Raw genomic sequence first — 15,201 nt, forward strand, 5'->3', positions numbered from 1 at the left:
AGTGGATAAAATGAAAGGGGGAGAGAGATGGGGGATGACACGCAGCAAAGGGCGGCATGTGGGATTCGAATCTGCGCTGCTGCAGGACTGGGCCAACATGGAGCGCTGTGTGAACATGGCTATGTTCACACTTGGTGTCTTTTTGACAAGAAAAAGTTGACTGTATTTGTAATAAATAAAATGCTGGCAGTTATGGTTCCAAAAAGCAGCTGAGAGCATCTTTTGTTGCTATAACAACAGCTACTGCTACGGTATACAAGAGCACTATGTGGAGCGGTGCTAATGCTAACGTTAGATAAAACAAAGCGGTGGAGCGAGCTAGAGAAAGAGCAGAGAGAGGGAGCGGTGCTACTAACGTTAGAGAAAACAAAGCGAGTTCCCCCAACCGTCATTCCCTGAACAGGGAGCACCCGCTCATACCGTATAACTCGCTGTGCCCCGACTCCAGTTTTTCTTGTTATGAAAATGACAGGTCTCGCAACTCCGCTTGTCATTGGTTGGCTGTCAAGAAAGCGCTTGACGTAGGGCGTTTTCTTTCAGAAAAGTTGAACTTTTTTTGAACTTCAAAAAGACGCCCTGAGCTGCAGAAAAAACATCGTGGGTGGCGTTTAAAAAAGCGCTCAGGACTTTTTTGAAATCACGGTTTACTCCATAGGATTATAATGTAAAACAGATGCTGGCAGCTTACAAAAAGACACCAAGTTTGAACCTAGCCTTAATGGACGGAAATTGACACTACGTGTTTGGCCCGTAGGATTGCATTGCAGCCCGGTTTAGTGGTTACCGGTCACACCAATTTCAAAGATTTTTGTTCACATTAGTCACTTAGCTACCAATGCATGGGGAAATAGCAGATTAAAAAAGAAATACTGAAATTACCCTTTAATACCAACATAATGCTTATGAATTTAATGCCCACCTCTGCAGATACAACAGCAGTAAGTTAGCCACATGAGTGAGTCCACCACACAAGCAGCCTGTCAGTCAGACAGACAGCTCGCCGGCTCTGTATTGCAGCAGCTCTCCACAAATGTTGCATGAAGCCAAAGTCTGTTTAAACAGCAGATTTACACAATCTTCCCCTCTCTGATGGTGAGTGGCGGTTTGCAGCTGCCAGCAGCTTCAGGCTGTCTTTGCTGCGGATCTTTTCTGCTGTGTTGTTTAGTTTGCACTAAACACAGTCCAGGCTTCTATTTTTCAAAATCGGTTTAAAAATTAAGTGCAATTCTGGATCCTTGAAATGCTTTTTACATGAAACATAACTTAAGCCATTAAAATGGTTTCCATTTCATTTTCTGTCAGTTGACTAGTTGATGAATCGACTGTAATTGTTTCAGCTGTACGCTTAGTTTATAACAAAACATCCTATTTTATAAACTCCTCATATCTTCGGTGTACAAAAATATTGATCTGAAAAGTAAAATTGTCAGATAAATGAGTAAAAAGTACAATATTTCCCTCTGAAAGGTCAGAAGTAGAAGTATAAAGAAGTATATATAAGATAGGGGATAATGAGTGTTCTTTACAACCTATGTCTTAAATAGTCTATAAACAGTTTTTATCCAAGAGCCATAATTTAACTTAATGCCACTTGAGTTTAAGGAGGAATTGTGCAGGGAACATCTCGGTTGTGTGGGATGCCTGTGTTTTGTGTTTTAACTTTAATTTTTAAAGATTAGATTCGATTCAACTTTATTGTCTGTTTATTGTCACGAAATGCAGTTTGAGTCTAACCAGAAGTGCAAAAGAAGCAGAAAAGTGCTCGTAGGTTAATTGTCACCCGGGATGCAGAGCAAGAGTTCAGTAGGGTGACAGCCGCAGGAAAGAAGCTTCCTCTGAACCTGCTGGTAGGGTTTGCTGAGGGACCTGAGACGCCTCCCGTGGGTGAACAGTATGTGGGCGGGGTGAGAACAGTGTTTGATGATGTTGCACGCCTTATTCAAGCACCGCTTGCCCTGGATGGCCTCGATGGAGGGGGAGGAACCGGTGATGCGTTGGGCAGTTTTTACCACCCTCTGCTGAAACAGATAACCTACCTCTTTAAATATTTTTATATTGATTCTAGAGACTCTTTTATGTAAATACATATATTTATTGATTAACCTGCTTTGCACTTTTAGTGCTGTTTTGCACTGAAAGGACTGCATTCAATTCGTTGTACATGTACAGTACAGGCCAAAAGTTTGGACACACCTTCTCATTCAATGCGTTTTCCTTTATTTTCATGACTATTTACATTGTAGATTCTCACTATCAAAACTATGAATGAACATGGAATTATGTACTTAACAAAAAGTGTGAAATAACTGAAAAATGTCTTATATTCTAGTTTCTTCAAAGTAGCCACCCTTTGCTCTGATTAATGCTTTGCACACTCTTGGTATTCTCTAGATGAGCTTCAAAAGAGGTAGTTATCTGAAATGGTTTTCCAACAGTCTTGAAGGAGTTCCCAGAGATGCTTAGGACTTGTTGGCCCTTTGCCTTCACTCTGCGGTCCAGCTCACCCCAAACCAAATCATCGATTGGGTTCAGGTCCGGTGACTGTGGAGGCCAGGACATCTGGCGCAGCACTCCATCACTCTACTTCTTGGTCAAATAGCCCTTACACAGCCTGGAGGTGTGTTTGGAGTCCTGTTGAAAAATAAATGATGGTCCAACTAAACGCAAACCGGATGGGATGGCATGTCGCTGCAGGATGCTGTGGTAGCCATGCTGGTTCAGTATGCCTTCAATTTTGAATAAATCCCCAACAGTGTCACCAGCAAAGCACCCCCACACCATCACACCTCCTCCTCCATGCTTCACAGTGAGAACAAGGCATGTAGAATCCATCCGTTCACCTTTTCTGCGTCGCACAAAGACACAGCGGTTGGAACCAGAGATCTAAAATTTGGACTCATCAGACCAAAGCACAGATTTCCACTGGTCTAATGTCCATTCCTTGTGTTTCTTGGCCCAAACAAATCTCTTCTGCTTGTTGCCTCTCCTTAGCAGTGGTTTCCAAGCAGCTATTTGACCATGAAGGCCTGATTTGCGCAGTCTCCTCTTAACAGTTGTTCTAGAGATGTGTCTGCTGCTAGAACTCTGTGTGTCATTCATCTGGTCTCTAATCTGAGCTGCTGTTAACTTGTGATTTCTGAGGCTGGTGACTCAGATGAACTTATCCTCAGCAGCAGAGGTGACTCTTGGTCATCCTTTCCTGGGGCGGTCCTCATGTGAGCCAGTTTCGTTGTAGCGCTTGATGTGTTTTGCGACTGCACTTGGGGACACATTCAAAGTTTTCCATTGCCGTGTATTGAACTACTTCGGTTTTGTTAAAGTAATGATGGCTCTTGCCATAATATGAATTCTAACAGTTGTCCAATAGGGCTGTCGGCTGTGTATCAACCTGACTTCTGCACAACACAACTGATGGTCCCAACCCCATTAATAAGGGAAAAAATTCCACTAATTAACCCTGACAAGGCACACCTGTCAAGTGAAAACCATTTCAGGTGACTACCTCATGAAGCTCATTGAGAGAACACCAAGGGTTTGCAGCGCTATCAAAAAAGCAAAGGGGCTACTTTGAGGAATCTAAAATATAAGACATGTTTTCAGTTATTTCACACTTTGTTGTAAAGTACATAATTCCATATGTGTTCATTCATAGTTTTGATGCCTTCAGTGAGAATCTACAATGTAAATAGTCATGAAAATAAAGAAAACGCATTGAATGAGAAGGTGTGTCCAAACTTTTGGCCTGTACTGTACATGTACAATGACAATAAAGACTATTCTATTCTTCTATCTAATGCAAATTGATAGTTGACCCTGTTCCTTGGTCTCTCTGGCCTCTAATTTCCCATCAGGACGTTGACGTCATGTTTTTTCGGTTCAAAACAGCTCTGAGGACTTTCCTCTGACGAATTACTGTCAGTGTTGTTAGAGTGATGAGGACTTTGACTTGTTTTACAACTTTATGGACGTACAGTAAAACTCTGCTGAGACTCTCTGAGTTATCTGAAGTCAGAGGAAGAAGGAGGAGGGAGAATGTTCGTCTCTCTTACTGGATCAAGAATGTAAGCTTAATTTTAAACAGTTAGAGCAATTCCTTCTTTTGAATATTCTATTGTCAGGACATACGATGAAAGACATTCTTGGGAATAACTTGAGTAAGTGAATGTTTTTTTCTGTGTTTGAGTATTTTAACTATGATGGCGTATTGGGGCCATTGAAGGTTAAAAAAGAAAAAATACAGAGCCAGGGGAAGGGGGTAACATCCTTAGAAAAAACTCTGGATTTCCGAGGTAAAAGTTAAATTTACGAGAAACAAATTTGAGCATTCTCTGAGAATATAAAATCACAAATTTACGAGAATTTATTTTTTGTGATGAGGTTGATCCAACTTTGCAAGTAAAGCGAAGTTGCTCCTTCACATAAAAATGCTATATCATTTTCCTCCCTTACATTTGACAGTTTTTTTCTCGTAAATTTACGACTTTAATCTCGGAAAGTCTTACAATATTACCCCCTCTTTGGCTCAGTATTTCTTTTTATTTACCCACAATGGCCCCAATAAGCCATTGTCTTATCCAATATTTTTATAACAGTGGCATCAAAACTTCTGGCGTGAATATAGCCCTCTGTTAAAAACTGTACCATTAGCTACATACAAATATGTAGCCTATGCATGTATAATGTCTATTATGTACTGTATTATATTAAATTGTATTCGTCCCTACTCAAAATGTGGAGATGTGGAACTCAAATGTAAGTAACCATAGCAACAATTCTGTCACTAATTGTGACATCACTGCCAGTAACGAGCGGTAATTAACTTCTTTGCACTTTTTTTTTTTTTTTTTTTAACTGTTTCACAATGTAATTATTCTTCAATTACTGTAATTACTGTAAATGCTGAGTCATGTCATGAAACTCTGAAATACCGATGAGTCTTTTATATCTAACAACTGATGGGTGTAGACGGTTATCTTGTTGTAACCCCTGGTTACTGGTTTTATGATATGCTGTACTTCACACACATTGTAGTCTACATTATGTGGTAGGTTTTTAGAATATTTGTTACTACAAACTTTTCTTTGTGTATTTCATGTTCAGGTATGTGTGTGTTTAAGCTGGCAGCAAGACTACATTTTCCCTCAAGGACAACTTTTAATTTTTTTGTGTGTGACATTTTTCCAAGCTAAAGTTTCTGCTAGGATGAACAAAAAAAATGGCCGTCGTCCGTGGACATTTGAGTCAGACCAGCACACCTAAACACACCTGGTGATGCAGCGCCTCCCACACAGCCCACATCCCACAGGTAATCACTGGTGTAATATCAAGGAAATTGACAGCATAAAATATTAACCAAACATTATCAGCACCACAGGTGAACCTCGTACCTTTAACCTCCTGCAAAAAAGTCCACTACTCTGTTGGCTTTATGACACTGCAGGGAAATTACAACTAGACTACGCAACAAAAAACCCACATGCTTTTATTGTACTCTATATACATCATGACTTAGTATTTCTTTATTTATCCTGCATTGCAATTGCTTAGCATCACACAACAAAGATTCCTGGTATATCATCATCTTTCTCTATTACATTTCGAGGGAAACTTCCTTATACCAGCGGCAAGCATACTGTTTTGAGTTGAAACAAAACTCCTGGGTTAGGTTTAGGAAAAGATCACGGTTTGGGATAAAATAAGTATGTTTGTTACGTAATTTAAGTTCCTTATGCAAGTTAAAGCTTTAACTTGCGTAACCTTTTTATTTTTATGAACGTCCGTTACATTCAAGCCATTGCCAAATAAGTTGCTACAAAGGTAATTAAGACTATCGGCTCCACACAACTCTCTCTGGATTTCTCAGTATGGCTATGTTAAAAAAAATGGTGTCATCAGGCGACTTTAGCGCGCAGAAAATCGGGCGAAGATAATTCTCCTCTCTTCTGAAGCGTCCATCATGTTTTTTTAATCTTCTGTGTCCTCCTTGGCTACTAGCAACTGCATGGAGGACGGGGTTGGGGGTGCTGCGCGATCACGGAAGGCTTGTATCATGTGGATGTGCCGACAGTTTTGTTGTCATTACTTAGAATTCCTCTAAGTGGGGGAGACAGAAACTACGCACTATAGATATAAGTATGTTTTGTATGTAACGTACAGTTCATGGTGTAACTTAAGCACATTATATAAGTTAGCTTTTGTACATAAGTTAAAATGTTGACTTTTAGTTTTACACTGAACTTTCTGGGTCTTGGATACAGGACTTTCTTAAAGTCAGGACTTTCCCATCCATCCACCTCGAACCTCCTCCTAAAGCAGACTTTGATTAGAAACTTGTTTGTGACACGTCAAAAACAAACGTAATCTTGGAGAAAACACTAAAATATTTCCCTTGAAATTTAATTGAGAATGCAGTTTAGTTGTATGGGAACATCATTTTTAGAAGACAAGGCTCCTAGAGGAGGTATGAGCCATACAGAACAAAGAAATGTTTCTATGGTGCTACACTATTATGCTGTAATGACAAGTTTACTTTCTTAACCTAATGCAGCATGCAGGTGCAATAAGACTGTCCTCCCCCGAAAAACGTTCCCAGACGTTGTTTATTCACGCAGCAAAAAACAACCTATATATATATATATATATATATATATTGTTTAGAGTGGCGGCGCTTTTAGTGTTTAGTGGCCTTACTAATTATGAGGGGATCAAAACAGGAAGTAACATGCAAACACACAAGGGGGTAAGCCATCACCTCCCGTTAGCATTCCATTGACTGCCATTCATTTTGGCGCCACTTTGACAGCGAATAACTTTATATCTGAAGCGTTTAAAGACTCTTTTTGTCCATTGTTTATTTCTAAAGAAACACGACAATGCATAAAAGGCTCCATTACCTTGTACCTCACGCTATGGCTCCGTAGTAGATGATTTTGTAAAAATAGGCTAACGATTGTGTCATAACCACTTAACTTACTGTCACACAGTAGAGGAATTACCGTATAGTACAGGAGAAGCTTGCAGGCAGTGTCGACTTACATTTGCTGTTTAAGTTTAATTACTAATGGTAACTAGCATTTTAGTTAGCATTAATTAGCCTGTGCCTATGTTATCTCCTTACATATACCTACGCTCTCCGTCTCTGTAAGATTGGGAATGATTGAGATTTCTCTTGGCACAGCTACCAGAAGACTTCACACTTTCAGACAGGTTGCTCACGTCACATCTACGTCTTTGAGCTCAGTTGGAGGCTGCGCAGTAACGCTCTCAGCCATCACTGGAAAAGTGCTTCTAATAGACTTCACTGGTCTCCGTCCAGAACAACGGGATCTGTTGGTCCACTTCTTTAACTGTCTAAAACCACAGGACGTTTACGCGGGAGAATAGGGTTGGAGTCCTGTTTGAATCTAAAAGTTAACTGCAAGTTTTTTTTTTTTTACTTAATGAATGTCATGTTCAGCGTCACACGCGTAACTTTCAGGAAATGAAATAACTTTTATAACCTGAATCCCGATCTTTATCTAACAAACACAGAACTTTCACCCGGGAGAGGCGGCTTTGAGTCCCGTTTGAAACTAAAAGTTAACGTCAAGTTTCTTTCAAAATTCCGGTGCAGTAAAGTAATGTAACGTCTGGTTTTAACCCAAACTACAATCTTTTTCTAAACTTAACTAAGTAGTTTTGATGCCTAAACATAACCAAACTGCAACCACGTTAAAGACGTGTTTAAAATCGCTACCTTTACGTTCAAACCCGCGACCAACGTTCTGTGATTTAGACATGAGGTTGTATTTCCACTACGGCTAGGGGCGATAATTTATGGAGCGCTGCTGTGGGTTGTATTAGATTGTAGGAACAAACGAAACGACCCATATCATCATATGGTTTGGAGAACTTGTTGGGTGCAATATTTAACCAAAACTAATTAATCCATGTATTTGAACACATTTTATACCAAATGGTAAAGATATAAGACACAAAATACATAGTGAGTAATCTGCAATTTCGTCTGATCCAATCAGGGAACAGAGATGGTGACGCTTAAAGAGCTGCTTTTGGAAACACTGGAAGATTTGGACAAAGAAGACTTCAAATCTTTCAAGTGGCACCTGATTGTTGTCGAGGATGGTTTCTCCCCTATCAAAAGGTCCCTCCTAGAGGACAAAGACAGGCATGACACAGTGAATGTGATAGTGCAGAAATACAACCAACAGGCTGTGGAGGTGGCCGAGAAGATTTTACGGAAGATTGACAGGAATGATCTGGCACAGCATTTGTCAAGGAGAAGCTTAGAAGTAAAAGGTAAGCTATGGAAAGAAAATGTGAAAAAATACAGTAAACGTATTACATTTAATGTAGTTAAGTTATTAATGTATATAAGTAATTAAGTTAAGTTAATTTATGCAAACGATTTACACGGACTAACTAGATGTTCTTTAAAATGCAACACTGAACTCTGAAAGGCAGCAAGTTACATGTATTGCAAACATTTATCTTCAATTTTAACATTTATTTTTTTTTTTTCCTTTTTTATTTTATTTTAAAAAAAAAAAAAATGTCCATGTTTAGGAGATGTTGTGGAGACTACAGCGGACCAAGGAGCTTCCCCCATTCCACCACAAGCTTCTCTTCTGTGCCCTCCCACTGACAGCAGTCAACCTATAGGTAAAGCCGTTCTTTGTATGCCTATCATGATTGAAGAAACGTTTCTGGATCGTCTCATTATGGGTGCTGCAGTTGTTTGGAAGAACTTTGGTTACAGTAGCACTGCTGTGGTGACTGTAGACTTGATTTAAAGCCCCATAGGTCCAGGTACTGACAATGGATCTAGACTAGGTAATGCTGATGTCACAGCAGGGAGTAGGGCTGTAACGGTTCTTGTATTTGTGCCGAACCATCACTCTACAGGAGTCACAGTCAGGTGCATGCAACCGCACGCAGACTACACGGTATGTAAATTGATTCGCGTGCCTTGAAACTCAGCGCCCAGCAAGATGATTTTGTTTGTCTTTGAAACTTTGGCACTACAGTCTGTTTATAATTAATTAACAAAAGTATCCTTATGTATTTGTTTTTCCCCCACTGTACTGAACTTCTTAACTGGGGCATGAACTGAACCGTGACTTCTTTGAACTGTTACACCGCTAGTAGCAGGGAGTGAAAGCAACTGCCTCTATAAAAGCTCTATGAGCTTATGCTCATGATTTTGTTCTGATTTATAATGGACGTCATTTTCTTTCTCACAGTCGAGGAGATTCCAGTGCTGGAGCCTCATCAACAGATCATACAATACCAACGGAAAATCCAATCTTACCTCCTGAACGAGTTTACATGTGCTCAAGAGGGCATGACCGACAAGATGGATCAGCAGTGTCTGGATGACATCTTCACAGAGATGTTTATCACAGCAGGGGGGGAACTACACATCAATGAACAGCATGAGGTCATGCAGATCGAAATAAAAGGGAGGGTAGCAGGGACAGAGACACCAATTGAACCAAGTAACATATTCATAAGTGCTACTGGAAACCACAAGCCCATAAGAATGGTGCTGACGACTGGAGTTGCAGGAATTGGCAAAACATTCCTTGTGCGAAAGTTTGTGTTGGACTGGGCCAAGAGAAGAACGAATCAAGATGTGCACCTTATATTCCACTTCACCTTCCGTAAACTGAATTTGCTGAAGGGAGAAAAGTTTCGTTTGGCAGAGTTAATCCACACATGTATCAGGGAAACCAAAGACATCCCGAAGCAGGAACTTGATGTCATCTTTACAAAACTACAGGCATCAGGAAACTGTGATTTTAACGAGAGTGAATTCAAACTTCTGTTTGTGTTTGATGGACTGGATGAAAGCCGCCTTCAGCTGGATTTTACCTGCAGTGAACAGCTGCAAACTGACTTTGATGTGACACAGTCAACCTCAGTGGATGGGCTGCTGACAGCCCTCATTGAGGGGAGACTGCTTCCCTCAGCTCGCGTCTGGATAACTACACGGCCTGCAGCAGCAAATCAGATCCCTCGAGACTTTGTTGACTGCATGACAGTGGTGAGAGGATTCACTGATCCACAGAAGGTGGAGTACTTCAGGAAGAGATTCCCAGATGAAGAGCAAGCCAGCAGAATCATCTGCCACATTAAGGCATCACGAAGCATCTTCATTATGTGCCACATCCCAGTCTTCTGCTGGATCACCGCTACAGTTCTCAAGGGTGTTTTGAAGACCAGAACACAAGCAGAGCTGCCCAAAACCCTGACTGAGATGTACACAGAATTCCTGGTGTATCAGATCAAACAGACAGGAGACAGATGTGGCACAAAAAAGAGCATTCAGTACATCCATTCATTGGCAAAACTAGCTTTTCGACAGCTGGAGAAAGGCAACCTGATCTTCTATGAAAAAGATCTGAAAGACAGTGGCATTAATATCCGTAAAGCCGCACAGTACTCTGGAGTTTTCACAGAAGTCTTCAAAGAAGAGCATAAGTGGAGGGACAACGACAAGGGTAGAATGTTCAGCTTTGTCCATCTGAGCATTCAGGAGTATCTGGCTGCTCTTTATGTGGTCATGTCGCTCATTAACAACAACAAGAATGTACTGTCTGAGCCAGAGCTAACACTGGACAGTCTTTGGATGATTTGCAAGAGGAAATGCATCACAGAAGTCCACGAGATTGCAATTGACAAAGCCTTGAAGAGTTCAAATGGGCACCTGGACTTGTTTCTACGCTTCCTCCTGGGACTCTCCCTGCAGACCAATCAGGATCTCCTCAAGCGCCTGTTAAAGATGACAAAAGGATTCTCTCAGACCAACCACAAAACAATCCAGTCCATCAAGGAAAGGATCAGGGAGAATACATCTCCAGAGAGGAGCATCAATCTGTTCTACTGTCTGAATGAGCTGAGAGATGATTCTCTAGAGGAGGAGATCCAACAGTACCTGAGCTCAGGAAGGCTTTCAACAAAGAATCTCTCTCCTGCTCTCTGGTCAGCTCTGGTCTTTATCTTGCTTTCTTCTGAAGAAGCGCTGGAGGTGTTTGACCTGAAGAAATACTCTGCATCAGAGGAGGGTCTACTGCGGCTGTTGCCAGTGGTTAAGGCCTCCAACAAGTCGCTGTATGTGCACAGAAAACCACATGCCTTTACTGTATCAAATATTGGTTCATCTGTTAATTAATGTTTTTGTCTGACTAATTATTTCTCAGGCTAAGCGGCTGTAAATTGTCAGAGAACAGCTGTGAAGCTCTGGCCTCCGTCCTTAGCTCTCAATCTTCCAAACTGACAGAGCTGGACCTGAGTGACAATGACCTGCATGATTCAGGAGTGAAGCTTCTCTCTGCCGGACTGGAGAGTCCACATTGTGTCCTGCAAACTCTCAAGTAAGGATGCAATCATTTGTTTATCTTATGACCCTTACAGTGCTGCTTTGCATGATTGTTAACATAAACTAAATCTGTAGGAATTAAATTGCCTACACAAAGAATTTGTGATACCTGTCTTATGCAACTTGGTCACACAATGTGGGTGCTTGCAGGAGCCTTTCTCACCTGACGGAACATACAGTGCACTCTGATAACTGTGTGTGTGTGTGTGTGTGTGTGTGTGTGTGTGTGTGTTTCTAGACTGTCAGGCTGTATGATCACAAAGGAAGGCTGTGCTTCTCTTGCCTCAGCTCTGAAGTCCAACCCCTCCCACCTGAGAGAGCTGGACCTGAGCTACAATCATCCAGGAAAATCGGGAGGGAAGCTACTGAATGCTGGACTAAAGAATCCAGATTGGAGACTGGAAACTCTCAAGTATGAACTGACAAGGACAAAAAAATTCTCTGTCATACTCATGCCTCGTCCACATATATATCTGTCATTAAAAATGAATATTTTGGAAAACTCCTTCCAGGGTGAATATGTGAAAACTGACTTTTAAATAGGCCTTATAAAGAGTATTGGATCATGTTAAATAGGAATGTGAGTGAAATGTATGGAAACTACCATATTAAAAAAGGTAATGATGGTTAATTCTGTGTTCCTTCCTCTAGCCTCGACCATGGTGGAGAGCAAAGACTGAAAACTGGTCTGAAGAAATGTAAGTTTGCCATCGATTTCGAGTATTAGAACAGAACACCACACATTCATTTGTAATTTTACATTTCATAACTTAAAATACTAAAAGCCAGAAAGCTCAACAACAATTCCATTCAAATGGCAACTTACCACATCAGGTGTTAAATGATAAACTGTTGTCTTGTTTTGTCCATCAGACTTCTGTGAACTCACACTGGATCAAAACACAGCACACAGAAACCTCCAGCTGTCCGACAACTCCACAAAGGCGACGACCATTGAAGAGGAGCAGCGGCGGTGTCACGACCCAAATAGATTTGACTGCTGGCTCCAGGTGATGTGTGGCACTGGTCTGACTGGTCGCTGTTACTGGGAGGTCGAGTGGGAAGGCAAGGTTTATATAGCAGTGACATATGAAGGAATAAGGCGGAAAGGAGAGGGAGCTGACGGCTGTCTTGGAGCCAATGATCAATCATGGATGCTGCTCTGTGACGATGATGGAAGTTACTCTGTCCGGCATGAAGACAGATCTACACCTATTCGTCCCCCGCCGTCTTTGGCGTCAAACAGAGTTGCAGTGTTTCTGGACTATTGTGCTGGCACTCTGACCTTCTCCAAAGTGACCTCTGACACACTGATCCCCCTCCACACCTTCCACTCCACATTCACTGAGCCTCTTTACCCTGCGTTTGGCTTTGGCTTTGGGAATGGATTTGGAAGCTTCGGTTCCTCAGTGTCCTTATGCGAGTTGGAAGACAGCGCCTCCTGCTGTTGAGGGAAGACAGTCACTCACTCACTCTGTACAGGATCACAAACAATGATTTTCAATGCACTTACAGAAACTATTTTGGTAGACTTGGTTTCAGGTATGATGGAAAACCCGTCCAAACCAGAAAATAAATTGTAGTCTCGTTCTTATGGGCAAGCCCTCTTATGTGTCATGTGTCAAGATTAAGATTCAAGATGAACTTTATTGTCCCACATCGTGGGAAATTTGTCTTGGGCACTTAACCCATGCTACAGCCATAGTCTAACAAACAAACACAGACAGCATGTACAAACAGCAGATACTGTACAATACCATACAACAGACCGTACTATGGTCCTGATGGTGTCTAAAACCCAACATGGTGTCATGCAATGCAATAGTTAAACATTACTCTAAATAATATAAATGAAAGAAATTAATATTTGCACATCAACAATGTATTCATTAGAAAAATCTATAAAAATACGGATGTCAACAAATCCACTTACAGCGATGAAGGCCACGTGATACGTTTAAAAGCTCCAGACAAAGCTTATCAGTGGACATTGAGTTGACTTTTAAATGAATGACTGTTTCCGATGTCAACAATGAACTTCACAAGTGTTAGCGATTAAGCCAACAAGGATGAAAAGTTCTTAAATATGTCATGGGTGAAATCATAACAGCTACAGAGCTTGCAACTGAGAGAAGTCCATCTGCTGATGAAGACTAGCATGTCCACTCCGCTCTGCATCGACCAATGTGCTTGCTGTTTTTATTAATATATTTTTTTAAACAAATACAATTATAATAAACCGATGTCTGCAGCTCAACTTGTGACCTTTGAGATAAAATGTGTTGAATTATGTGGTGAAACTCTGCTTCTTGTTCAATACGAATGTATCTTATGGACCAAAGTGATGACGATTTTGAAACTCAGCCGCTCTTTGTGGTTAGGTTAAGCCCTAAAAGGGGGGATGAAGGGGGGCTTCCATAATACTAGTTCTGGAGGCCTGGGTAATACAGCTCGATTTCAGCTGGGAGACCTGATTATTTGTGCGTGTAAACCTTTACCGGGTTTAAAAAGGCTTTATTAAATGTGTGAAAGCCTCATGCACATTTACTTTGCTGCTGAAGCCACAGCTGCCACACACACACACACACACACACACACACACACACACACACACACACACAGCCTGCGCTAGTAATCCAAACTACAGAGAGCTACTGGTGTGTGTCTGTCTTATTACCTGTGTCTATTTGTGTGTGTATGTGTGTGTGTGTGTGTGTCAGAGTGTGTGTGTGTGAGCTCTAGGGTAAATAGCGTCTAATTTGTACTGTGACTCTGCTGCCTTCAATTCTATTTTCTCTCAATGTCACACACTGTGTGTGTGTGTGTGTGTGTGTGTGTGTGTGTGTGTGTCTGTGTGTGTCTGTGTGCGTGCGTGCATGCAGTGTGTGTTCAGGGTTTCATGTCAGGTTATAATCCTGTCAGGCTCAGAAAACCTGAACTGACACGAACAAGCGTGAGAGGAATGAATGGCAGACTCTCTCTCTCTGGGGTGCCATGGTAACAGGCATTTCTCTGCCACCACGGCTGCAGGTTGGAAACCGGCTGCCTCTGTGCTTATGAGCAAAAGACACTAAGAAAGAGTACACAGCTTTAGAAATGACAAAGCATGAATGCTGCATAATAAAACTGCAAAAATATCAAAAGAAAAAGTAAAACAGACCAAGTATGTAAAAGCAGAACCTAAAACTGACATAAATATCAAATTAAGGACTAAAACTGACAGAAACATCAAACTAAACACCATAAAAGCCCAAAAAGTACAAAATGAAAAAAATAAAAGGAAGAGACCAAGAGAAAGGAAATGTAATCACAGACGCTCTCTCTGTCTCTAATGACTAGTTTCAGTCTTGTCTTGTCAAAAAGGTTTGTGAGACACAATATGCAAACGTGCTATTCTCCTGCTGTCACGCTGCAGTCAGCCTCTGCATATGTGTGTGTATATATCTGTGTGTGTATACACGTGTGACAGATATTACCATATCAATGGTTTCCTGCTGATAGCTTCCTTCCATGGCTTCTCTTTCCCTTTCTGTTGGGATGTAATTGTGGCTGATTATCATAGGCACACTGTTATCCACACACACACACACACACACACACACACACACACACACACACACACACACACACACACACACACACACACACACACACACACACACACACACACACAGGAGGATGTGAATCAGAGCAGGGAAATGTTGAAGCAGCAGACACTCGTCTGTCGAGGAGAGAATAAAATAAATCGCTTCACCGAACAGAGAAAACTGAAAAAGGTACAAAATGGAGAGAGAGAGAGAGAGAGAGAGAGAGAGAGAGAG

General features: G+C 41.3%; 1 protein-coding gene across 1 annotated transcript; it reads left to right on the forward strand.

Annotated features, from left to right (window-relative positions):
• Positions 1-4,017: 4,017 nt before the first annotated feature.
• Positions 4,018-14,973, forward strand: LOC120553055 (NACHT, LRR and PYD domains-containing protein 3-like). The gene is made up of 9 exons (XM_039791119.1): positions 4,018-4,154; positions 5,186-5,305; positions 8,019-8,298; positions 8,566-8,661; positions 9,243-11,112; positions 11,202-11,375; positions 11,619-11,792; positions 12,032-12,078; positions 12,254-14,973. Exons 3-9 carry the CDS (start codon positions 8,028-8,030, stop codon positions 12,829-12,831), a joined length of 3,210 nt encoding a protein of 1,069 aa, XP_039647053.1. The 5' UTR covers positions 4,018-4,154; positions 5,186-5,305; positions 8,019-8,027; the 3' UTR covers positions 12,832-14,973.
• Positions 14,974-15,201: the final 228 nt, after the last annotated feature.

Source organism: Perca fluviatilis, chromosome 23, assembly GCF_010015445.1.
Source record: "Perca fluviatilis chromosome 23, GENO_Pfluv_1.0, whole genome shotgun sequence".
NCBI lineage: Eukaryota > Metazoa > Chordata > Actinopteri > Perciformes > Percidae > Perca > Perca fluviatilis.